The sequence below is a fragment of the Barbatula barbatula genome (assembly GCF_947034865.1).
Source record: "Barbatula barbatula genome assembly, chromosome: 5".
Taxonomy (NCBI): Eukaryota; Metazoa; Chordata; class Actinopteri; order Cypriniformes; family Nemacheilidae; genus Barbatula; species Barbatula barbatula.
In genome coordinates, this window is record NC_136769.1 from 13,742,748 (window position 1) to 13,769,312 (window position 26,565).

Below are 26,565 nucleotides of genomic sequence, written 5' to 3' on the forward strand. Positions count from 1 at the left end.
CGTGGAGTTGGTACTCTGGAACCCTTGCCTTCCTGAGACATGATCCACTTTTTGTGTGTGCAAGATAGTGAACAATTATGTCTTCTTTTTTAACAAAGGAAATGTTTTTAGCTTTCAAAAAAAGTACAGGCTTTGATCATCCATGAAGTAACATTGCCAACATACGTTTAAAAAAAACACACAACAACACTGATCAATCCCAGAGTTCTGCAAGTAGCACAATAATCTTCATTTCGTAAAGTGTTTTTGTTATTCATCTGATGGAAGTATATGTCCTTTAGGACTGTTATTTTCTCTTCCTTGAACTTCAGAAAAAAACATGAAATGCTTGTAAACTGTTGGTGGCCTTGCACAAAGATGAACATAAGTAGAACAGAAAAAAAATCAAAGCAAACCAGAAAGTTAGGCACCTCTGAAATGAGTCTTGTAAGAAACTCTTCTTCAGATGTCTATCCAGCTCTCCATGGAGAGTTACAAGTCCCTCTACATCAAACTATGGCCACAGTTCTTCGAAAAGATTTTTCCCCACGTTTTATATTTATGTAACTTTTTTTAGCATTTTCATTTTTTCTGTTTATAATCTGAAAACAAAAATGGTGCAATACTCATAATAATCCATTCTTTATCATGGATTATTCCACAATAAAAGCCACTATAAGGTAGATAATCGTATTACAGATAAAAAAAACACACTTGTTATTTTTCTCAATAAGTCCTTGAGTAAACATTAACACATGAATTGTCACCTTGTCCCCTTAGTACTTTAATATCATGTTGTACGATTAGCTGAATGAGGGGAAGCAGACACTCAGTGCAACTCTAATGACAAAGCTAATAACAAATACAATAACAATACACATTAGAATATATTTTTGACTAGCCAACAAAAAAGACATAAACCTCTAAAATGCTTCAAATGAAACAAAGGCGCAAACAATTTCACTGTAATCACAAGCATACATTTGTTTCAACCTTTCATCACTCATCCATTCATTTGTCATACAGTACACGCAAACTTGTGCAAACACACACACACACAACCGATGTCATTTTGCGTTTTTTTAATCTTTTTATTTTATTTTATTTTTTTTAGGTTTTTTACTACGATTTTTTTTTTTCGTTCAATTTGAACCGATGTTATCAAAAAGCTTGGAAGTGTATGAATGACAAAATTATTACAAAAATTTTCACATTACATTATTGGCGCTTCTTTTGATTCAAGTATTTGTCTCTTTTCATTTGTATAATTTTGATATGTTTATGCTTTTTATCATCTAGGTAATTAATGGAGAGAAGGGAATGGGGGTTATTGGGCCTGAAAAACCAACTAAAGGTACATGGAAAAAGATCACCAGTTATATACATACACAGGATTTCAGATGTACATGTATATCAACCAGCATGTGCATATTCTAGCTAGGGCCCTCTTGTACTTTAGAGCTCACCAGGCCCTGTTATTTTGTATGTTTGAAGCAGCCTTCTTATCTACACCACTTGCATTTGAGCCTCTTTCGTAGAGTGGGGGTACATTAGTCCAACATACAAAGACCCAGTATGCCCACAGCGGAGGACTGGGCACTTGTTGGCTAGCTGGCTAACGTGCCAATCATTCCTTTGAATTTCAACATGTTTTGAACATTATTTTCCATCTGTGGTCTCGAGTACAGCTTAGAGAAAGGCAGTTAAAAATATATATTTATATATCTTCAAAAACAGGCAATAGTGATTGTTGCTAGTGTCACTCGAACTTGAAGTCAACACAAATATCTTCCAGAAAGGGATTTTTCTCTTAAGACTTGGTATCAACTGGCATGTGCCACAGGCCGCCTGATACGAAAGGTCCCTAAGGACCCGGACCTGTAAGAACAAAAACAAAACGAAAGAAAAAATCTGCACCGTTCCCTTAGCATTGGGTCAGGACAGAATTTAATACCATCAATACAGCAACCCCAGAGTCATCTGTACACCCCAATCGGGTGTCAAAGGCTTGCAAAGAGAAGCACTTCAGTCAAGAGTGTACTAAAGAATTAAAGTTACCTCTTTTTTTTTTAATGAGACAAACCCTTTTTGGTTTAAAAAAAGATGTACCCAATGTGAACCATCTACAGTGCACCTAAACATTCTGGATTCCCTGTTTAATTCTCAGCAGTCCTCCCAGGTGTACGCCCGGGACAAGGTGCTACCCGTCTGAATTGGTGCCAACTTGCGTTCTACCTCTCCATCTCCATGTGCTCTTCATAAAACAAACTATTCATAAAGTCTACAATAAAAACGCTTGAAAGGAGTCCCGGATTAATGCAAAGTTAAAATCGACAGCAGGGACTTCCTTTCAATTCTCCTTCTGTCCACCTTCTCCGAGCCAAGCATTCAGAGTGTTTAAGTGTTTAAAGCCCCGCCCCCCTTTTAAAGAGAAATCGGTCCGGGGTTCTCTGAGGTTGCCCTGAGACTGCATGTAAGAGATCATTCAGAGAGTAAACAGTGAGGGCCTGATCCGATCTGTTGGAATCGAGTGGGCTGGTTTCTTATCGCAGGCCACACCGTGAGGAAGCTGCCTGCTCCGAATGAACTGGTGAAAAGAGTGGGCTTGGAGAGAACTACAGTTTATAGCTAAAGGCTTTGAACGGCGCTTCTCGGGCGGTCTTTGCATAGAAGTAGAGAGCCGAGTCTCCGTTATCGGTTGCTTTTATTACTGTGAGAAGAGGCGACCAGGTAAAGTAGTGTACTCTGCCTGCCCTTTGTCATAAGCACCAGTGTGGATGTGGCCTAGCAGGGCTGAAACAGAGAAGAAAAGTGCAGAGGAGAGGCTACGATGGAGAAGCAGAAGTCAAACTGAGCACCACTCGCGCTTGAGCACCACTCGCGCTTGAGCCTACACTTCTGTTACGTCCGCCCTTAAAACGCGACCCCCGTCATAAGCGATTCTCTCATTTACACTGAGTGTTTCTGCATATGCGCAGCAAGAGGGGCTGGTGAGAGCAGCTACCATAGAGACCACTGCATTGACACACAAACGAACGAACAAACAAACAAAAAAAAGCGCAAAATAACAATAACATCAACAGCAATGACGATAACAAACAGCAATGTGTTGACAACAAAAATAACAACACTGGCAATTCCAGGAGGGAAAAACTCAATCGGTACATAAAACCAACCTGTCCACTTCCAGCTAAAGTGATCTTTGCATGAGAGGGAGGAGTTTATGAGAGTGAAGTGGAGACGAGGTCGTGTGCTGGCGCAGTAGTACGTACTGATTGGCCAGGTCTAAAGGAGCCGCTGCTCTGGCCCAGGCCGAGCACTCGAGCGGCAGGTCCGTTCTGGCATTTGGTGCGTCGGCCTGGCACAGCGGGTCAAAGTCAGAGCGTGGGCACCAGAGGCGCCACAGCAGATAGGCACTCAATGGCCACACTTTTCATACAGGTAGGCGGGGCCACCAGGGCGGCGGGCCCCACAGAATCCATTTGAAATATTACAACACGTCTAGTTCCAGACGAAAAGGCTAATGATTTTGGAGTACTGTAACAGTGATATTTACTTTGATATATATCTCGAAGAAGAAAAAACACGCAGAGCGCTTCAGTCTTTTTCCTCGTCGAACATCCCGTCATTTTGCTACAGTTTTAGAAATGTCCTATTTCGAAGTCTGTGGAAAGACAAGAAAATAAACGTCGAAATCCATCTAGAGTTCAGCGTGGAGATTGCTTTTCATCGTAGCTTTTTTTTATTTAATTTTGTTGGCATTGAAATCAGAGCTTGAAGCTCCTGCTAAGTGCTATGAATAAACCACCCCTTTCAAAACCAGTCTTTGTTCCATACTTTTGTACCAAATACAACAAAAAAATGCACTTTGTCTACTGGGTTACGAGAAACACCTCTTATTTGGTTTGAATCCCCTGTGCCCCTGTAGTCACACTATCCTTGAGTGTGTGGAGGAAGTGCTCGTGAATGTTTCATCCCCATTGGGCTGAGAAGCTTCTCTTCTGTCGAGTCTTTGATTTGCCCAAAAAACGAGCTTCTACCATCAGCAAAAGCACTGCGCAAAGATGGACGGAAGAGTCTGTGGCGTATATTGCACGTCAGACAAACAACAATGAGGGCTTATGTTCTCGCCAGGCCTTAAAGACTGAGGTCGTTTAGGAAATTCAAGAGAGAAAGTAGTCCATCGATTCCACGCACCACAACATTTCCGTGAGCAGTGGTTAATATCTTTAGCCCTGCTGTCCTCTCAGCGTCAGAAATGCCTTAAATGTGCAGAGGGGCCATGTACTGTACCTGTCTGTCCTTTACAGAATAACGAGGACAGGAAGGCAACTGAGGGAAACAGGAAGGACAAATATACGCTGTGGCTTGTGTGAGATGGATCGCACGGCGGTCCGTTTTCGCTCGGCTGGCTCAGAAATGAGAAAATGTGCAATTCTCCGACGAGTTCCTTCAGTTAGTCTCTGGTACGAGTGGAGTGGGGACCGATCAGCAGTTAAGGCTAAAGTTTAGTGCTGTTAAATAATCCGTACAATCCAAACGACAACTGAAAAAACATGGATCCAGTCCAAGAAAGGGTTGTTTGGAATGATACACGAGTCATTGGGAGTGGTGATATGCTGTGATTGGGCTGATGGGATGTGCTCGTGCCAGAGGAATTTACAAAAATGGCAGCTTGTCTCATCAGTTGTAGTAAAATACGCTTTCACACTGTTATCAGTCATTAGAGAAAAGTCTTGGTAAAGGTTCACACTTCTCTTCTTTTATTCACTGTTCTTCTTAAGAAGTCTATTGAATACTGTAACCCAAGCCTTGTGATCAAAATAACACAGATAAAACGACGCAAAACAAACAAACAAAACAGAAGCGGAAGAAGGTCAGCAGCCTCTACGCGAGTGTCTCTTGGTTCACAGTTCCACTGACGCTGATTATCGGCAAATGATTCGCTTGGTTTTTGCTCGTGAAGTTTTTCCTGTTTTCGCTTCTTCCGAGTGCTTGGCACTCTCACATGGACTCTCCGCTCAGCAGGTCTCCAGGAAGCAGCGTGTTGATTTGGGTGGGGCTGCCGACCACCCTGCCATCCTCGGCGTTGGGTGGCCCCCACAGGCTCGAGTACTGTTGCACGCCCCCCCACAGCAGCTCGTTGTTTGCCTTGCTGCCGGATCCCGTGCCGCCCGCTCCTCCCAGGCTGCTGCTGTTCCAGTGGCCGATGGGGTGCGTGGCCACCGTCCCTCCGCCACCCAGCCGCGTTTGATTGGTGCCGGGGTTGGCCTGCCAGCTGGTGGTGGGCGTGAGGGACTGACCCTGTGCAAAGAAGCGGTTCACCTCCTCCTCTCCAGCGAACTCCGCCAAGATAGTGGTGTTACCCAGAACACACCTGAAAAATGAAAATTTAAAGGATGTCACGATCCTTTGCGGATGATCATTCTTAATAGAAAAAGGGAAATGTATACGTACATGTGTAGGGACTTCTGGGCTTTGGCAGCTTCCTCTTTAGAACTGTAGCGCACAACTGCATTGCCCTGCGTTAGGTTGAGATGGAATGTTATAAGTGGGCCATGCTGCATGCACAGTGTCCGCAGTGTCGAACCATCGATCTAAACGTCACAAAAACAGAGATATAATAACAGTGCATGGTAAACATTCTAATAAACTGAACAGACTGCCATGTAGATACCTGTGGGGTGAGGTTTCTCAGGACCAACCAGCTAGTGCTTCTGTTGGAGCTATCTGTACTCCATGTTGTTCCTACTTTAAGAGAATATACATAAAACGACTCAGTAACACTTTACAATAAGGTTGTTTTTGTTAACATTAGTAAATGCATTTTCTAACATAAACCAAAAATCAATTTTTTTGGCTTTTCTTAATTTTTGTTAATATAGGAAGAATCCTTGTAACCAAATAGTTTTTGGCCACCATTGACCACCATAGTAGGACAAAAATGACAATGGTAATCAAAAGTGCCTCAGAACCGCTTGCTGTCCTACATCCTTCAAAATATATATTTTTTGTGTTCAACAGAAAATAAGAAAAAATGAAATTTCCTACTATGGTAGACAATGGTGGTCAAGAACTGTTTGGTTATAAGCCTTTTTCCAAATATCTTTCTTTGTGTTCATCAGAACAAAGACATTATACAGATTTGAAAAAAAAAAAAATTTCATTGCAACATAGGTTAACAATAACACTTATATTTCTGGTTGAAGATTTCTACAAATGTTTCTACTGCTGATAAAATCAGCAATTTACACCTACAAAGCTTCAGTTATATGCTTGAAGGAAGTGTTACTGAACAACAGGGTAGGACTGCTACCTAACACACAAGATATGTGAGACAGAAACCACAACACTGCATCCGCTACAGCGCCAGAACCTGCAACTTCAATCATTTCATCCTCATCTGACCTCAACGTTTTGATAGCGTTCACACCCTTACTGATATAAAACTTACAATTCAACTGCCGTTTCTATTCACCCACACCCAACCCTAACAATAGCTTAACACACACACACACACACTTTCAACTGCACTAAAAAGAGATGATATACACCTGAGGAGTAGGAGCTGCTCCATCCAGCCACCAGGCCCAGAGTGTTTCCGCCCCATGTGGATGATGGTTTGGTGTTGGTCAGGCCCGGAGGCGGCCGAGTTGGAGCCGTCGTGTTCCGGGGTCCTTGAGGGACTTTCCAAAGCTCATGAGACAGAGAAGCTTGGGTGTGTGAGATGGGCCCCGGGGACCAAGTGGACTTCATGTCAGACAGCTTGCCTGTACATCGATAACATTAAATGTGTGAAAATGGAAATACTTGAGGTTAAATAAGTTAGAAAAAAACATCATATTTCCTGTGTCTAATTCTGAGAATTAGACAAACCAATAGGTGAAAGGTGCTATAGACACTAAAGCATCACCGCAGACAGGAGAGAGTGGGGCTCATACTCGATGTCGCAGGGGTTCATGTCCCACAGAACAGAATAAAGAACACAGCCCTTCACCACAACACCACGTAGTCAGTGACCATGCTACACAAAGGGACAGTGTCTGACTAACATCACAGAGGGACAGAGCGCTCTTTCTGGGAATGCAACCACCGTTCCAGGTACTGTAATCTGTTCTAAAACAGCAGGTGTGTGACAGGGAGGGTTGAGGGCATGAGGGGATTCTGGGAGTTGTACCTGTGTTATCTGCCTCTGGGGAGGACAGACCAAAAGAGCTAGTGACTGGCCAATCGCTGGAGGGAGGTGGAGCCTCACTCTGTGAGAAGGTTGGAGTGGAACCTACGATGTGTCCCGAACAAAGCAGGCAAGATTCCAAGTGGAGAATATAAATATAATGAAAGGAATAGGGGTATCATCTTAAAATAAATTATATTATCTTAAATGACATAATATTGTCTCAAACTATTTCTGTGCAAATGATCTATTTAAACCACTTAGTTGATAGTGTTCTCAAAACGTAGACATTTTTTAATTTGCCCGGAGTCTTTAACCTTCCTATCACATGCATCATACTTTTTTAGAGGACACATAAAGCTGTCCGTCTGAATATGGTACATCAGAGTATTTTGTTTCAACAGAATATTTTAACTACAGATATTTTGGGGAATTTAAGTTGTTTTACATCTAGTGCTACCTGCAGAAAGATTTTTTTGTGAAAAAGCAATTAGCCATTTTACCTCCACTTCTGTCTCTCAGCAGATAGCGGTTAACATCCTGAATGTTAGTATTGATGGTGGGCCCACTGGGAACACTCCCTGGGGTCACATTAGGGTCAGTCTCAGGGTCGATATTCTGCAGTCCTTTCCAAGGCACTCCTGGACAGAACTCTGAGGGATTTCAGAAGAACCAGATTATGTTAATTCTTTGATTGTAACAGTGTTTTATAATTTCATGACTAATCCAAAGAGATTCTAGAGATGCTGTTTAATCACCTGGAGGCCAGTTGACGTTAGTCCCGTTGGAGATCTTGTCATTGGTGTTCTTGCCCTGGCCCCAGCTATCGTGAGGTGTCAGAGGGCTGGTAGGAGACTCAGAGCTGGGAAGCAGATTGTAGGGACTGTAGGAGTCATCCATTGGGGGTTTACTTAGGGGACCGGCAGAGATGGCACCTGTGAAATTCCACACATTTACAGTATATTTACTGATAACAAGGCTTACATGAAATCCATTAATGAAATATTTTTTTACTTATTGGTTATTCTTTTTTGCAAACACAATTCTGGAAAATGATGCTGCATTCGAGACAACTCGGGTTTTGGAAATTATGACGTAATATATCAGATTTTTGACCAGTCAACCCTGTGTCACATTCGCATGTTTACCACGTAACAATGAGACGCAGAGAGAACGTAAGAGCATTCTAGGTTATTATTATATGGTAGCTATTCAAATGTGGGCATTTGTTCATAAACAGTGTCTGGAAATTTGTATGTTCAAGTTCATACATATTACTTGTTGTAAAAATTGTTTAAAGTTTGTTTACGGTTCACATAAGCCTGCGAAGAGCTAGCCGCCATCTTGTCCGTGACGTCAAATGACGCGTCTCGCTGAGGTTGGGGTTGCCCCGAGTTCCAATAACAGACTTCATTTGCCGTTTGAGATGTTCACTTGCAGAATTTAGGTCGGCAATAGCCAGAATATCAGAGTTGTCTCAAACGCAGCATGACTCTATGTCCCCATTTTGTACCATGCTTGTTATAGTTGTGCTCCATTGGAGAGGAGTTGCTTGAGAGGTTCTCCATGGAGTTAGGATGTGTCCACTGGGACAGACGTGACTGAGGCTGAGGAGGGTCCTTCATGGACAGGCCACCTACATCCATGCAGTTTACATTCATGTTAGGGTTTAATCCAGCTAGAAACAGACATAAAAGCATCAATGTGTGCTCAACTCCTCCAGTACAGTTTATACAGATTGTCCACTATGAAAGCAGAATTCTCTTTATTTAAAGACATCGCTGGTACTCACACATAGGGTAGGGGGAGAAAGAGTTTGGAGAAGACTGCGGCTCTTTGGTCTGAAAGTCAGAAACGGAGAGGCTGGAGGCCTGGGGGTGGACCGGAAACGTGTCCAGAGCTGATTTGCCCACGCTAGGATGCAGGCCCGGGTGAGAGGGAGGCGGCTGCTGTTGCTGCTGCTGTTTCATGAGCAGAGCCTGAGCCAACTGCCGCTGATGCTGCTGAATCTGTTGCTGCATGTTATTGATTGTACGTGCAACCTGCAGAAGAGACGAACAAATATAAAGGTTTCACAGTTGAAGATGAGTAGGATGTGAGAAGGAACAACATTTTAAGAAGTGCACGGCCAATATACGGGGTGTAAACTGCTCACTTGCTGCTCTTGCTGTCGGATGGGGCCAGAAACACTGCGCTGTGCCTGCAACATCTGCTGCTGAATTTGTAAACGCTGGTACGCCTGCAAAATCACACAGATAACCTTACATTACTATGAGATACATTTTAAGTTTGATAAGTAAAAACATATGAATAAAAGATGGCAGCATCCACAAGATGAGTGCTCACCAGTTGCAGCTGATAAAGTTGGTTCAACAGGGTCATATGTTGAGGGTTTATTGGTGAGGTTAAAAGTGCAGGGTTGAGACCAATGTTTTTTGCTGCAAACTGTAAAAGCTGTGCTTGAACCTGTGAACAGAATGGTAAGAGTTCAGCACGACATCCAAAGGTAATGCGATCATCACCCTTAAAACTCAATTGACCTTAATTGAATCCTTAATGTATTAATTACAGACAGGATCGTTCGGGAAGTGGTGTTTTAAGGCGGAATACAACACTTATTGATATATTACTTGCGTATTATAAGTATGTATGAGCAAGTTGGCAAGATATGCTTTGCGTCCCTGTGATGTGATGAGCGCACCTTCAGCCTTCAGAGAGGCTTAAAGGATCTAGGTTTTCAGCAATGAAGTCGTAAAGCAACAGCTGTACTGTGTTTGTAACATTTACTTTTCACGTTTTCACAAAGAACGATCACGGCCGACCAAAACTCAATGGACGACCAGAATTTACTTTGGGATCAAATGGCTGATACCAAAAACTTTGTCGGACACAGCAACATTAAGGAAGGGGTGCAGGGTTTTGCGAAGGGTCAATTGACAAAAAACTACACTCTCGCAGAAAGATGCTAAAACGCTGGCATGCGTGAGCTCACCTGAGGGCTGAGAAACTGAGGCACTTGAGCGCGTAGACTAGGCTGGGAGGAGTTGAGAGGCGGCACTGTCGGCTGGGGAGGAGGCTGCTGCTGCAGGGCCCGGGCTTGTGCTGCTCCACTGCTACCAAACACTCCACTCTGCATCTACACACACAGGGATTATAGCAGATAAAGATAAATCGTATGATTTTTCCTAGCCTTAGTATAAATATATATCACATACATCGATCCTCATAGACTCACCTGTCTGTTGTTCAAGTTTTGCATGGCGACTCCAAGGCTCTGGCCAGGGAGTGCAGCACTACCCAATGGGAGCTTCAGGCTCGGAGAAGGCATAAACGGTGAGGTTTGGGCATCATCTGCTAGCCCAGCATCCTAAAGAAGGAGGGATGAAAAAACAACGTCCACCACATTCTTTAGTCTCCTAGAAGCCATGATCCTTAAGTCTTCCTGTATACATTACTGTGAGAAGCAGGTACCTTGTCCAAGAAGGGAGGACGATCTGAGGAAGAGTCTTTGGAGATGACTAAAGGTCTGCAGCCCATTGATTTATTGACCAGGCCGTTGTTGTAGTCAGACATTCCCATCCCCCGTTTATCCAGTTCGCTTTTCTTCTCCAACAGGGCGCCTACGACACAATATATTTTGTAATATATACAATCATTTGGCAAAGCAGTTTTAAAGATTTCACAGGTGTTAACACCTACTCATAGCCTGATCCAAATTCATGTTGTTGCTCTTAAGAGCCTCCTCTGCAGGGTCTCTCTATTAAAGCAAACAAACACACACACACATTTATTAATCACTTGGAATAATATTGTTAAGGCATATCTAGAAATTGCACAGACATATTTAGTGAATAAAACAAAATGTATGGATGTAGGGACATCCCTTTCTAAATAATGAAATAAACTATGTATGTTGAGTGAAATCATATTTTTGTGAGTGAGAGGCAGTACTCACAGGAAAGCCCATGTCAGTCAGCTGCTTGATCAGACGATTCATAATCCAGGTATCATCCTGTTTGATCGGGACTTTTCCCTTTAGAGAAAAAGAGAAAAAAATCTGTTGATTCTGACTGATGCCTAAATGAACTCTCTTTGTTCCTGTAGCTTGTATTAACCTTTGGTGGGCCCTTCTTGGGTTGGTTGCCCCAGGAGCTGCAGGAGGAGTTGCTCTCTTGAGACGCAGTGCTGTTCCACATGTCTCCCTCATCTTGCTCCCATTGGCTCGCAGACAGACTCATGTCCTCACCACCTCTCCAGCCATCTTGCATAGATTTGGGGGCTGGATGACAAAATAAAGATTATTAGAAATATCCACAGCACAATTTGGTATTGGTCTTTCACCATTTAAAAAATGTGCAATCGTTGAGTGCCTTCTTTTCAACAACAGGGGGCTCTGTGGTTACATGCTTTCAAGCTCAAGACTCTGATAACAGGCACCTGGGTCAGATATAGATACCAGAACAACAAAACGTATAATACTAATGGTACGTGTTGTTCTAAAACCAATATTTCAGAAAGGGAAAGTATTTGAGAAGTAAGAGTAGCTATCAAGTAGTTTTAATTACATTTGACACATTAACATAAGTGAATTTCTGGTAAACGATAAAATATAAGCTTTCTACTGAATCAGACCAAGCAAACTGCTATTTTAACTGGACAGGAATCAACAAGATTTATCCCTAAATATAGCGTACCATCTAGGCATGGGCCAGTATGAGATTCTGGCAGTATGATAACCTTGAGCAAATCTCTAAAATGTGTTCTTTTTAAATAAAACCAACTTTTTTCCACTGAACACCATTATTTTTAAGAAACATATAGAACATTTTGGAACAACAAACACGTGAGGTTAAAACATTTTAAAAAATATTAAAGTTCTTCTTAATTAAAACAAATGCAGTCAGTTTAGTGAGCCTTAACCTGTAGCTCAACAATAATCAGAAGTTCAGAACAAATTATTTTCTGTAAAAAATCATTTTAAAGGAAATAAAATGCAGTCACTTAAGTGAGCCTTAACATGCAGCTGAAGAATTAAAACAATTTCTGTATAAAAGCAGTCGTCGAACCTGCAGCTGAACAATGTTTTTGGAATCATGTTAACTTTCTACACATTTATTTTTCAGTCCACGTTATGATGCAGGAATGAAAGCATGTTCACCTAGTTCATGTTGGGCTAGTTGATTAGCCATGTTATTTGCCTCTGTAGAAAGCCAAATAGTATTTTTCAAAAGTACTAAACACGATTACTCTCTTAGATGGTTTAAGATGCTAGCGTCTGTTTTACACAATAATCCTATAGAGTAAACATTGTTTTCAAAAAATGTCCCGAGCGTCTTTTTCTGAAGCTTACAGCGTCTTTTGAGGTTGAAAAAAGTTTAACTTTTCTTTTTACCCTACGTCAAGCTCCTTTTTTCACAGCTAACCAATGACATAGACATACTTCAATGTCAGCCGAAACGCCAGTCGGAGCTTAGTTTTCTATAAAAGTACGTTTAATTTTCACTTTCAACAACTTTTGATTGCATTTCTAGCGATAAATTAGTATTGTAGTTTTTAAATATGTGATAATTTATTGCAAAGCCCTCTCTGTTTATAATTCAAGCAGACTTCCGTAACGCTGTCTATCTGTTTCTCTGGGCTGCCTTAGTGCACAGACACTACCTCCGAAGTCATGGCATTCTGCTGCTACTTGTAACCAAACACTGCCAGTATTTATTTTTTACTTCGTCTTTTTTGACGGGGAAAAAGTTCCAAAGATTCATCTACCTCGGCCATCCTGCACACAGGTGACTCTCACTCTCTGACTGCTTGCACCAACCGGAGGGGCCACGTGACTCGTTACACTCTTCGTTACACACAAACTGAGGGATTCCATAACTTTCCGTCTTTGAGGTCGAAAAAACTGTGCATACCGCAGGATTGGTATGATAGGAACGGGTTATTTTAGTGGTATTGAAACCGCGGCTTTTCAAACCGTGTTATACCCCGAAACCGGTAATCGTCCCATGTCTAATCCCATCATAAAGCAATGACAGCACAAAGTACTTTCGTAAGCATGTACCACTATAAACAAGTGGATCCTGTCATCTGTATACTTAGCAATTACAAAATGTACATGACCATTCTTAAATGGCAACTTAATCTGGTTTAAATCTATGTAAAAACATAACTCCTATAATATCAATATCAAAACTAACCAGGTTTGCAGGGAGCAGATCCAGGGGGTCCGTTACCTCGACCATAGACCTCAGGCCCATTATCACTCCAGCTTCCACAGCCACCTGAGGGTTTACCCCATGCCGAAGTGCCATTGTCCACACTTGCTGGAGGGGCTGCTGGTTCTCCCCATGAGGGCTCAGGTTTTGAATGGATATTTGTCATGTCACCCCATCCTGCAGAGGAACACACAAAAACCCACCTTAACATTTCCTGACACCACTTTTCGTATAATAAATAAATTATCAAAATTTGTTTTGAAGGCTGGCATTAATGACATAACATAGTATAATGTCAATAAACTACAAATGTTATATTACAAGTGTGGTGAGGAAGGCGGGACGAGAGGCGTGACGCGGGGCCGGTGACGTGAGTGATAAGTGCAAGCAGCTGTGCGCGCACCGGTCCCGCATCTTATCACGGAGGAGATTGGGAGCTTAAAAGGACGATCGGCAGGACTGTTGACGAGAGAGGACCGGGCCCGGACATATGTTTAGTGTGTGTATGTTTTATGGCCGGCAGTCGACTGTGAGGTTGCTGCCGGTCAGTTACTTCCGTGTTTATTGTTTATTTAATTAAAGTTTTATTGTTCAAATGTTCGCCGGTTCCCGCCTCCTTCCTTCCCTTCTATGGAACTTTATTACAACAAGATTCTGTGTCCTGAAATGGAATAAGCAGCAACATTAAGCGTCTGTTCAATTCTTGGCACAGATAAGAGTATAGGATGCCATGCTGAACACAGCATTGGCAGAGGGAGAGCAAAGTTACAGACAAACAGCAGAGGGCGCTGGGTCCATTCCAAGTGTTGAACGCCACTCAGAGACAGAATGTAAACAGTAATCTAAAGTGTATTGTCCCATGTGGAAATCTCTATTTAGTTAAATTAGTTTCTTGTTATCTGAAACTTTGTAATCAAGCTTAATGTGTTGATTTGGTTTCGGATGAAAAACTAAATATCTTACCTGGATTCATAAGGGATGTTCTGTTGTGAGGAGGCCCAGTCTGATGTGGGGCTACGTTATCAGGGGAAATGTGGTTATTATTAGAGTTCGGCCCTCCTTGATTGTGGGTCTGCATGGGAGGCTGGTTATGATGGGGATGATGATGATGGTTGTTGGGTACATTGTTGGCATTGATAGGGCATGGTTTTCCTTGTGTTCCAGGGTTATTCCTGTCCCAGAGATTGACTGTCTTGTTGTAAGAACTTGGATCACCCCAAGCTGAGGTACCATCATCGATCTCCATTTTACGACGGATGGAGGGTGGAGAGGGCTCCTCCCATCCAGTGGGCTCTTCAGTTTGGTCAGGTTTAACACTTCCGCCATTTCCCCCAACCCATCCGGGGCTGCTCTGTTTTACAGAGCTTGGACATCCCCATGAACCCATGCTTCCACCGCCACTATTGCCATTGTTGCCCTCTTGAGGCTTGTTATTCCATCCTTGTGGGGGCACGCTGGGACGCTGTGAATCTCCCCAGTTTCCTCCTGCTCCTGGGGCAGCCTTTCCCCATCCTCTGGAGCCCTCATTCCAGCCTGAACCTTCTGCCTCCCAGGAGGAGCTGGACGGGCCATTTTTCTTCGCATCTGTAGGTTCACCCCATTCTCCCACAGATTTACTTTCTCCTCCAGGTCCATTGCCCCATCCATGAGATGATTTGGGCCCCTCAGCCCAACCTTGTGGTTTGGTTTTAGCGTGACTATCTTCCCAGGTGGGAGATTTTTCCTCAGAACCCCAAGTCTGACCGCTTTTCTGCAGGTTGCCAGCAGGAGCTCCAGATGGTGTGCTGCCCCAGCTTCCAGGACCACTGGAGGGTTTCTTGTTGCTGGGTGGCTCTGCCCATCCAGAGCCAGCCTGGGGTGATTGCATGCCTGTGACCCAGCCTGGGGCAGCTCCAGCACTGGGGCCCTCATTCTTGACCCCAAAGTCAAGTCTGGATGCATTGCCAGAGTTTAGATTGGCATTCCCAGAAGTTGATGTTGGTCCTGCATTGGCTGCATTTGAGGATGAGCCCCAGGCATCAGTTCCAATGTCATTCTTGTGGTTGGAGCGTGCAGCTTCTTCCATCTCCCAAGCGGTATGCTGGCGTACAGGTGTTTGTCCCCAGCCTGTGTTGCACAGAACCCTGGGGTCCATGTCTTGGGCAGGTATAACAGGGGAGGTCTCATCCCTTGATGAGTGATCCTTTCTGTGAGGATGGCATTCCATGCTGTCACTGCTTCCCTCACTGGCTGGAGCATTGGCCCCGCGACCCCAAGAATTAAGTTGCTGCTCTTGGGTGGGAGAACCAGATGAACCCCATCCTTTGGGCTCACTGTTGGAAGGCTTACCCCACTCTCCAGTTGAGGCAGCTTGTCCCCAGCCAGCAGTACCTGAGGCTCCTCCCTGTCCCCAGCTGCTCCCTGAGTCCCAACCAGAATCTTTTGAGCCACTAACAGACTTTGAGTCTCCATTACGCCAAACAGGTTCATCTTCCCCGTTGACCTGCGAGGCTCCTCCAGGAGTATGAACAAATGAGCCCATGCCTGGAGGGCCAACACCCCAGTTAGGCAGGCTGTGGCCAGGGCTTCTGGGCTCCTGCTTTGTGTGATTTGGTCCATCAGTGTTAAGGTTCAGAGGTTCGGAGCTGAAAGACACATTCGTGGATGGGCTGGAGTGTGGCTCTGAAGTGTCACTGGGCATAATGCTACCCCATGTGGAGCTGCAATTGCCACTACCACCATTACCTGCTGAATTTCCATTGGCACCACCTATACTGCTACTGCAGCTAGAGCCCTGCCTGGGAAGTGTGCCCGGTGGGCTACAAAGATTAGGAGGAGGGTTGTTTCCTCCAGAGCTGCCGCCACCCATGCCGCTCCCTTCATGTCCCAGAACTGGCCAGGCAGAGGGGTTGGCGTTGGGATTTAAGTTCAAGTTAAAGTTGGAGGAGCCCCAACCCCTGGCTCCCACTGATGTGCAGGAGACTTCATTCTTCCCTTCTCCTCCACTGGTGGGAGATGGGCCGGAGCCCCAGCCTCTGCTGGCCCCACCCTGACTGGAGAGCAGACCTCCTGAGTGGCTGGCATTGGCTTTGCTGGGGTGATTGGTGGAGAAATGGCCTTGCTGGCCAGCTCCTGTGGCCATGCTCATGCTGCTTGTGCTGCTGATGTCACTGATACTTTCAGTGTCCAAGGGGCATCCTGCAGGGACACGGCTTTCTTTGCATGAAATGGAAGGCCACGCCTCTGTATCGCTCTCGTCGATAATCAGTGGATCCCAGCCGCTGCAGCTGTTAGTAGAGGCTGTATTGGCACTGCGATTGGGGGGTATATTCTCATACTGGGCTGCCAGGCCACGCTGTAGGGGCAGCTCTGTGGAAAGAGATACAAAGAAACCATTAATTACTTTGCCTGTAACGCATGTGATTTGCAGAATATAAACTGAATTTACATGCTGTCAAAAACAGGGAAATGACACAATGACAAGTTGACTTTACATCATCCTACGTAATTAATGGCTACACACCGATTCTGATTGAAATGACTTCACAATGAACAATGAGAGTGGCCCACACACACAAATGCTGTTTAACAGCCTGTATTTTATTTACTATGGCGATCATGTAAACTTGCCCTAAAATGTTATTTTGTATATTGATGTATTTATTTTTTGTCTTTATTTTATTTAATGTACTAAATTATTATTTTGTTCATTGTTTATGTGATGGCCAATGCTCTCATGCCAATAAAGCTAATTCGTAATTGAACTAAAACATAGAGTTTGGTTCCAAAATGTTTGTTTTTTTTAAACAAACATATTTTTACAGTGCTTTTCATCCCATATTAAGAATGCACATGAATGCATCAAGTAATAATGCATTTTAGATTTTTAAGACATAATACTTAACATTACTTGCACTGCTTATGCTAAAGAAATAGGCTACCTAGTTATTTTTTCCCCTATTTTCCAATATTATTTCAAATTATTAACAAAATATAGTATAGCAAAGGCCATATGAACGCCCCAGTGATCACATGTACAGGTTCACATGTGTGTACTAGCCTGGAGCCATAATTTTCCACTGCATCCACCAAAAAGCCTTGGCTCTCCAAATCTCCCTCTGCTGGCCTGACCGATTAAAACCGCAGAATTTGCTTTCAAAGAAATATGTTCATTCTACGAATGCACTGATAACCACAATGAAAACATTACAAATGCCCACATACGGATACCGGGTTCATGTTGCGTTAATTAGCTGGCAAATGCTGGCCAGCTTCCTGGCAATGGTTCAACTCTGTTGTTTTGTTTTTGTGCGGCTTTGCATGTGCAGGCATGGTTCAGTCTGTGTCAGATCTGAGAGAAGAGGAGACCTTTGCGCAAGCCAGGCTTTCTGTCACAAACCATGCAAAAAGGACTTTTAACAACAGATAAGAAAAAATGGTGGTGGGTGCGCATAAAAGAGGCTAGTGATTTCCCGACCAAAACGCTGTTCTTCTGTAGACTGCGTAGTAAAAGACGCCATTTTATCACATCTGAACCGATGCCAAGTAAGCTTAGAGCTGCCATCAACATCTTACTGTAGCTCGCTCAAGAAGACAAGCTTATCAGATGAGGTCAGCAAACCTCTGCCCTGCAGTAATCTTTAACCCACAATGCTATAGCTTTAGGGTTTTGTGTTTTATTGTAGTGATTTGAATGCTACGAGGTCAAAGTAAACAGAAGCAGAACAGCACAGATCAAACGGAAAATAAGCACTTGGAGAATCGCAGCGTGGGTCAGAGGGGGTGGGGTTGCAGAGAAGTGGAAAAGTACCTGAGGAGAGATGTCGCCCGACCATCCTGACAGAAGCGCTAGTCTGCATGCAAAGCACTGGCCATCCCCGTTACAATATGTCTGCTGCTCGCAAGGCTTTTGAGACTCATATTTGATACGCTGCCAAAGAACTGCAGCTCAGAATGCGAGCGACCGCCCCATTCGTCCCACACGGCTACAGCAGGATCCGATCTCTGTTCCTTCAGCCGGGCTTTATTTATATGCGCCTCTATTTCTGATACAGAGAAAGGAGACTCTCTCGCGAGGGAGGGAGGGGAAACGGGCTGCATAGGAGCTGAAGGTTAAAGCTGAGAGCGTTAGGAGGAAGGAAAAAACAAAACAAGAGGGGGGGAATCCTTCTCTCGTGCGCCCCTGTCGTCTTTCATGCTTTCAAACTGTCACAAAACATTTAGCCGAGACCATTCAGGCCACAATTAGCACCGCTGCCCACAATAGAGCTTGCTGAATAGATGCACAAAAGCAACTCTGTCTCAGAGCAAGGGCTGCGCTGCAAGGACAGTCCAAACACAGAAACATGCGCATGCTTTTGTTTTAATATTAGAAGTCATGTGGGTGTGTGCAGTTGTAGCTCTGCATACCAGAGGTGCGGCCCGAGTAAACAGGAAAACAGCACTTCAATGGATGCATGAGAAACAGGATAAACAGACCGAATGAGGTTCACATGGAGGCGGGCAGGTGGCTAAGGGCTAAATGTCGCTGCAGAGTGTGCCTGTACTTTAATGATGGAAAAGAGAGATGGGGGGGGAGAGAAAGAGCAACAGAAGATAAACGGAAGGCAATGCATGCTGGGAGGGAACGAGGGATGGCACCAGTAGAAAAGATGAACATTTACGAAAGCGCACACCAGCTCTTGGCATCAAGCAGGGGATTGTTTACAAATGGTCCCAGCGCCTCCCATACAAACAATACACCAAAGTCTACAGAAAACAGACTCCTATTATAATCCAACTCAATGCCAGCTTTTTTTCCCGGCCAACTATGTAACGATGTAATCAAAGCTTCATCTATTGGTTAAGCCCTTTTTCCTTTCATGAAATTCCCAAATAAATAAAAACGCTATCCTTGGCTCACATCACTTAAACAGTTATTGGCGTTTGTTTAACAGTAAAAGTGGCATGGTTCAGCTGGAGAACAGGTAAGGGATGTACACTGGGACAACGCTGCAAAAATAAAAAGTTTGTAGTGCTGTGAATTAGCTGTGGTAATCTTAAATCGAACACATTGAGTGTGTTAAGTCCATCACAGCCTTCTGTCACCATGAGCTGTCCACAGGTCACGTTCTCAGCATCCAACTGTTCTATTTTTAATATCTGGTGTGTGTCAACACTAGGGGTATAATTTTTGCATTTATAATCTTAGGTGGTTCTGCATTTGGTTTATTGACCAACAGCAATAGGAGACCGCTCATGACAATAACGGTATGTTAAACCGTATATAAAAAATATAAAGCAAAGACTTTCAGCATGAGAATATTCATATAGTATAATGAGGTAAAATATTTAAATGTCTGTCAATTCATCTTTGTTATTTTTCAGCATTTCAAGCTTTGAGCACTGCATTTTTACAAATGTTGTAGTGTAATTTTGTAGCATCTTTTAAATTAAATCCATTGCTGTTTTTAATGCAAATCTGTGTTCGTGTTCCCCTAGGAAACGCGTCCTAGTAAACAATATCTTGTCTATGCCAAATATACACATTATTTTATAAACTGCGTAGGAGGTTTGTATATGCATCCTTGTAGAAATAAACAGGAGCAACACTCTGGGGCTTAGAACAGGGGGCATTGCTGACATTGCCGTTTGTTAGTTGTTAAGAGGCTTGGTGGGAGAATGGAAGGAGGAGCCACCATGGGTCTTATGCAACAACCAACAGGCTTGATGTACTATATACATCTACACATCCCCAGCTCAGGATGTGACATCAGGAACGAACAGCCACCGGCGACCACCAGGAGACAACAGCAGGGGGCGACTTGAACAGAAACAGAGCTAACAAAGGCATGACAACAAGCACTGCCGATCAATACCTGGCAGGACAGATGAACAAGCAGCAGTAACTTTTCAAAATAAGTATTAAAGGTACAGTTTACTGTTATAGATAAAAACAAATACTTAGGGTAGAACATGCTGTCTTTAAAATAATAAAACTAAAATGGTTTAGCCTTTTAACAAAACATCTAACATCCTTAGCAGGAGGAGCAGGTGAGATGGGGAAATCCACATGACCATTTCTTAACTCCACTTCCTGGTTGTAACATGGTTGGCATTGGTAGGATGCACATACAAGTTTGTGTGGGTGTGACCGGAAAAGAGAGAAAGTTTGTGAGTCTGGGCTCTGTCTCAGTGGGAGAAAACAGACTTATAATACTCTAATAGTACTCTTGAAACTGCAGAACGGTTGTAATGTACGATGCCACACGGCGCAACATAATTCTAAACTGTTCAATGCATAAACAAATACATTTGGCCGGATAATAGCACTGTAGAAATGAATGTTTGCAAACTGGTTTTCTTAAATGCTCTCCATAGGCTAAGCAAATTTTACCATGTCAGTCTGGTAATGATGCTCAAAAAGATGTTCTGGTATGTTCACACCTTTAGGGTAAATCCTACCCCTACAAATGATTTATTATAGTCATCTCTGCAAATGAAGTTGGAAGAAAGTACTTCACATAAACGGCACACTTCATATTTTAATGCAACTGTAATTTCTGTCCCTTGGGCTGTGTTATATTACAGTATCTATTTGACGATTGTATGACAGATGGGGAGCAAAAGAGACAAGCAAAATGAATACAGCCTCAGTGCTGCTGCTGGCTTAAAGCAGAGCTGTGGGCCATTCGGCTGCATTCCAGCAGCTTCCTGTAAAACACACACACACAGAAAGCTGGGAGCTCTGATTTCTCGCTGTGCTCCCAATGTGTGTTAAGTAACATCCAGCGGAACCACAGCTCAGTGCACGTGTCAGCTCAAAACAGACCCAAACCTAACCCAGGAGTGAGAGACAGCATTGGATTGAGATAAGGAGAGATACTTCAGAGGAGGAAGTAAGGAAAGGAACTGTATTTAGAATTTGAAAAAAAGAGCTCATCGCTATACATACTGGGATTGGTAACGCTGCCTTAAACTTGGGCCAAAACTATTTATATCAAAAATTGTGCTGATGCTAAAATAATGACAAATACTCCAATAATGCAAGTAACTATATAAATAACTATAATTTTTGTAAAATAAAACATATCAAATATTTAATATATATATATTATAATTATTATATTACATGTAACATGTATATTTTGTAACATTTTTCTTCAACATTGTATCAAAATTGTTTTAGTAGAAGTAAAAAAAATTGTTTTTGAGAATGTTACAGTAGAGTTTTTGTGATATGCGATAACTTATAATATAATGCTTTAAGTTTCTAAAATTGACATAAAAATATTATTACATTACTACAATATTATAGAAATAATAATAATTAAATTAATTAATAAAAATAATAATACAAATTAAAATGTATATTAAAACATATTTGAAACCTGAAAATGCTATAACCAACATACAGGACAAACTTCTAATCAGCAGTATTAAACTATACTAAACCCAATATTAAAATAAGCTTAGCAGGTTTGTAATAGAAACATAAATGATAAACAAACGAATGAATGAATACTGTCAAATCTTATGGTTTTAGTTTTGCTGTGAACTTTTGACCTTTGGCAAACAGTAAAACGGGAACAAATAAGGTGAGGTGAATTTTTTACAGGCAAGCTCTGCTTGCTCCTTAAAAAAATTATAATCTACCTTCGTAATTTACTCCGCAATGGCCATCACATCTCAAGCAAGCCTAAAATGCTGTGTAGTCAGACAATTCAGCGTGGTGCAACTTTCACGCTTTTCATGAAAACCTAATAGTCCTCTAGTTCACCACAGGATTCCTCGAGATCAAACAGCAGCCAATCAATACTCATGAAAGCAAGAATGGCCCACAAGCATCTCTTTCACCACCCGGTCCATATATATACGTGCCACACCAATCAGAGGACCCCCCTTCTGAATCACACACATTTACTGTAAGCTGTGAATCACCCCTGCCCACAGAGCTGAGCGTCTGCCATCTTTTCCTCTAAAACTCTCTCTCGCTCCACCACTGCACTTGGAGAAACCATAGACACAGGAAAAAACATTTGCCAAGTCCACGTACAAACTACAACGCTCCCGCAAACCCACACGCCTCCAAACACAGGAAGTAGCAAAGCACAGCTCAGCAAAGAGTGTTTCTCTTCATCTAGTTTTCTCAAACAAATACCAGCATCCACAGCAAGCCTCTGCACACGCATGTGCATACACGTGAATGAACACAAACACGATAACAAAAAGACTCTGAAGGGAATTAATGGTGGATCTTTTTTTTGCTTCTAAACAACAATAGCGAGACACCTTGTGGGCCACTCATGACGGGAAAAACTCAATTATTTTTAGCATGTTTTTTTAAAAAACTGTATAACAACATATAAATCAATAATCAATAAATCAGAACTAGTCGGTTGTGGGACGACACAAATAATCAACACATGCTGATCACTTAAACAGTTGGTTTGTATGCATCCATCCTAATGCCATCAACTCTCCCACTTTTCTGCAACATTACATAATAAAACCTCAAAACACAAAACTATTGCCAACAAGGTGTGAGTGTATTCTGGGCCAGACAGCAGGCTGTCCTGTGCAGATCATGTAAAAGAAGCTGACCTGGGTGGGTCTGGCAGGAGAAGGACTGAGGTGTAGGACTGGTGGAGGAGGGCTGTGTGAGAGCCGGGCTCCCAGTGGGCAGAGGTTGGCCCCGCTTCAGTAGCTGCTTGTGTTCGTGCTGACGGAAACGAGGGGGCACCTCTCGGGGCGGGTAGCGTGGGGCTGCCGACTGCTGTTGCTGGGTGCTGGAGGGTGCGCGCTTGCCATTGCCACCACTGCTGCTGTTGGCTGAGGGCACGGATGGGTTGGCAGCGGTGCTGGGGTTGGTGGGGGGAGGAGGGGTGGGGCTGGGCTTGGCAGAGTCTGGCACTGTGGACACAGAGATGAAAGACAGAGAGAGACAGAAAGAGAGAGAGAGAGAGCGAGAGGTGGGAGAGGGAAGGATAAAGTTAATTTTAGCACATGCCATAATGAAAGTCAACAGAAAGCATCTTTAGAGGGGAAGCCTATGAGAAGGATTGGGAGGGATAAGCGGGTTCGAGGCTGATGAGGGGGCCTTGTGTTTACTGTTCGTCTGTCACTACCTTCTACAGCTGGTCTAGACGCACAAGACTCGAGGGATGAAACAAAATCAAACAAAATATTTGTTGTTTATATTAAAGGGATATCTCACCTAAAAATAACAATCTGTTACTTCCTTCAACCTCATGAGCTTTGAAATCTTTCCAAAAAGTTTATAACAATTGTCGTGATTTTCCGTAAACAATGATAAAAATATACGTTCTTACAACAAAGTAAAACTTTGAATATAGAGCATAGATCGTTTTTGACCCATTTGAAGCTTGTTTATAGCACTGCTATAAAACAATAGCACAAACAACAGCAACCAGCTCAATTCTTCAAAATCCTCCGTGCGTGCTCGACAGAAAAAAACCAAAAGGTTTGGAACGACATGAGAGCGATTAAGTAGTGACAGAATTTGTATTTTTAGGTGAACGACTACTTTTATACCCCTGCTACCCCATGTGTGTTGTGGAGGAAGTACAAACAGTTACACAATTAGCCATGAGAGATCCAGTCAGAGCTCGGCCTGAGGCAAAGTTGCAGCAGAGGGAGCAGAAACGTCTGAGTGAATAAGTGCCGGACTTATGTAACACACTCGTAACTCTCAGACGGGGTGAGATGCTTATTCTGCTGGGAGATAAACCACTGTCTGGCATTGGAACAGAAGATCATAGAAAAAAGCTACTTGTTTGATAACTCTGTTGAAAATTCTGTCATCATTTACTCACCTTCGAGTTGACTACCGTAATAGGAAAAAATGGCAGTCAAAAGTACTGTTTGCTGTCCCACATTCTTCAAAATGTATTTTTTTTGTGTTTAACAGAGTGAAAAGTAATTTTCCTTACTATGGGTTTCATTTGGGGGGCAAGATCAGTTTGGTTATAAGCATTCTTCCAAATATATTTCTCTGTGTTCATTAGAACAATGAAATTTATACAGATTTGGAACTACTTGAATGATGACAGAATTTTCATTTTTGGGTGAAGTATCCCTTTAATTTTTAAACATTGACGCTTTGTTCTAAAATCTAGTAAACTTCCTACATAGTGCTCCACAGAGGTGGCAACTCACCATAAAAATATACAATAGACCACTTCAGATGACGTAAACAACACTGGTCCAGAAGAACGTGCCGTTTCAGTTTTTTACACTGCACAAAGATTTGAACAAAATATAACAAACAAGACAAAACAACAAATCAAAATGTTAAAGACATATATTTAATTAATTTTATGTGAAATAAAATAAAAATCAAACCAAAAGTAACTCTGGACCAGTGTTTACATCTCGCAAAGTGGTCTATAGAGGGTTTCATCAGACGCACGTGCCTGGCTCGAAGTAAACTTTTTTACATCTGTGCTTGTTTATCTGTCTGGCTAGAGGCTAATAATATAATAATTTATACTTCACTAATTCATATTATTTACATGATTCTTTTATTGTATAGTAATTGTATTAGATGAACAATTTTTTGAATTTAATTTTATTGTATTGCTAGATAATGTGATTTACAAAAAGCGCATGCGCAGTAACGTTTGTTTATGTTGTTGTATAAAAACTGTCTATACATTAGCACGTTGCTAACATACAAAATCACACATTAACAACTGTACTATTTTAAACAAAAAGATTTGAACTAAAAAAGCTACTTTGTGATGGCAGCAGCTTTTTTAATGAGTATGCAAGTAATAATTTTTTTCAGCAACACGTTTGTAAGAAAAAGCTTCATGTAGAGTAAATAGCATAACTGCATCACCCAAAATCTACTGCCTTTTTCCTATTGGCTCATCACAGGGATCACATAAACTATTGATTATAAACAGGGAAGACCGAAAATCCTGAACGCTACAGAAAAACATGAATCCTTTACTAGCATGAACACGTAATTTTCTCCCTTTCTCTCTCGCTCACAAACACATCCCTCCCCCAGTAATGGCCCCTTGGAATCCTTCATGGCATGTTTGCAGTGCAGACGCTTTCCAGCGGCGCAGTCGCAGTGCTAAGCTGGTGATGCCAATACTCTGATTAAATCCAGCTTATCCTTGCCTGCCATGAGTTGAGGCGGCCAATCGCAACAGATTTCCCCATCCTCCCCACTCTTCTCATTTGCGTGTCTGAGTCGACCCATTGTTATGGCTGGTTATGGATGTTTTATAGGAAGCATATGGATCCTTAAAAGGGTGGCTAATTCCTCGTAATTACACTGGAGGTACCTGCACGTTCTGTGCCTTTAACACTTGTACCCCAAGGCTGTGAAAAATGGCTGCATTCAGGGCTTTTCGATGAAGGGTATTCTAGCAGCTTCTCTGGAAACTGCCAGTGCTCGTCCAATCACAATGCAGCATTGGTGAGGGGCGGTTTGAGAGTGGAAGGGGAGGGCGATGCTACGAGACCTCAAGAGGAAGGGAGGGGGAACACAGGGAATGAGTGCGTGTGTGTCTAAATTGAGCTCTCTGAACATTGGACACAGATATACACTGCAAATCCGCAACCAATTACACAGTTATGAGATCTGTGTGAACTGAAACGTTTTAATTGCTAACCACTTTGCCAGGCTTATATTAAAGCTTTGTTGCCTGATGCACACTCTCCTGCGTAAGCATTAAGGGGACTCGCCGGCCAGGATCTAGTGATCCCCTATCAAAGGAATGTTATGGATTCAAGTTAAAGGGAAAGTTCACCCAAAAATGAAATTTGTGTCATCATTTATTCACCCTCATGTCATTTCAAACCTGTTTAACAGTTTTGTTTCTGCAAAAAACAAAAAAAGATATTTAGAAGAATATTGGTAATCGAACAACGTAGATTGACTTGCATTGGTTCTGTGTCTATACAATAAAAGTGAATGGGTACCACTGTTGTTCGGGTACCGACATTCATCAAAATATCTTCTTTTGGGTTCTGCAGAAGAAAGAAAGTCAAACAGGTTTGAAATGACAAGAGGGTATGACAGAATTTTCATTCTTGGGCGAGCGAACTAAGCTCTTTCAACAGCAACCTTTTTAAAATTTCAGTGACAAACACATAAATAAAAATACAAGAAGGAGTGTGACAGACGTTACAGTGACTTTCAAAATCACAGACATGTATTAAAGTGTATTGTGTAAAAATATTTTTTTTATGTCTGGGCAT

At 42.6% G+C, this 26,565-nt stretch overlaps 1 protein-coding gene across 4 annotated transcripts in view; it reads right to left on the minus strand.

The window, feature by feature from the left end:
* Positions 1 to 1,100: 1,100 nt before the first annotated feature.
* Positions 1,101 to 26,565, minus strand: part of tnrc6c1 (trinucleotide repeat containing adaptor 6C1) — a 46,299-nt gene continuing 20,834 nt past the window's right edge. Inside the window, exons 4-22 of one of the 4 annotated variants that reach the window (XM_079457115.1) lie at positions 22,930 to 23,238; positions 14,332 to 16,716; positions 13,351 to 13,545; positions 11,269 to 11,432; positions 11,109 to 11,186; positions 10,853 to 10,910; positions 10,625 to 10,773; positions 10,389 to 10,520; positions 10,146 to 10,289; positions 9,500 to 9,619; positions 9,309 to 9,392; positions 8,946 to 9,195; positions 8,667 to 8,831; positions 7,912 to 8,088; positions 7,657 to 7,806; positions 6,534 to 6,749; positions 5,657 to 5,727; positions 5,437 to 5,576; positions 1,101 to 5,356 (exon numbers count right to left, since the gene is read on the minus strand). In XM_079457115.1, the coding sequence (XP_079313241.1) occupies positions 4,984 to 5,356; positions 5,437 to 5,576; positions 5,657 to 5,727; positions 6,534 to 6,749; positions 7,657 to 7,806; positions 7,912 to 8,088; positions 8,667 to 8,831; positions 8,946 to 9,195; positions 9,309 to 9,392; positions 9,500 to 9,619; positions 10,146 to 10,289; positions 10,389 to 10,520; positions 10,625 to 10,773; positions 10,853 to 10,910; positions 11,109 to 11,186; positions 11,269 to 11,432; positions 13,351 to 13,545; positions 14,332 to 16,716; positions 22,930 to 23,238 (5,360 nt within the window). In that variant the 3' untranslated portion in view covers positions 1,101 to 4,983. Of the gene's footprint in view, positions 5,357 to 5,436; positions 5,577 to 5,656; positions 5,731 to 6,533; positions 6,750 to 7,656; positions 7,807 to 7,911; positions 8,089 to 8,666; positions 8,832 to 8,945; positions 9,196 to 9,308; positions 9,393 to 9,499; positions 9,620 to 10,145; positions 10,290 to 10,388; positions 10,521 to 10,624; positions 10,774 to 10,852; positions 10,911 to 11,108; positions 11,187 to 11,268; positions 11,433 to 13,350; positions 13,546 to 14,331; positions 16,717 to 18,157; positions 18,381 to 22,929; positions 23,239 to 26,565 lie in introns of those variants that run through there. The other 3 variants (XM_079457114.1, XM_079457117.1, XM_079457116.1) reach the window with 3 other exon arrangements.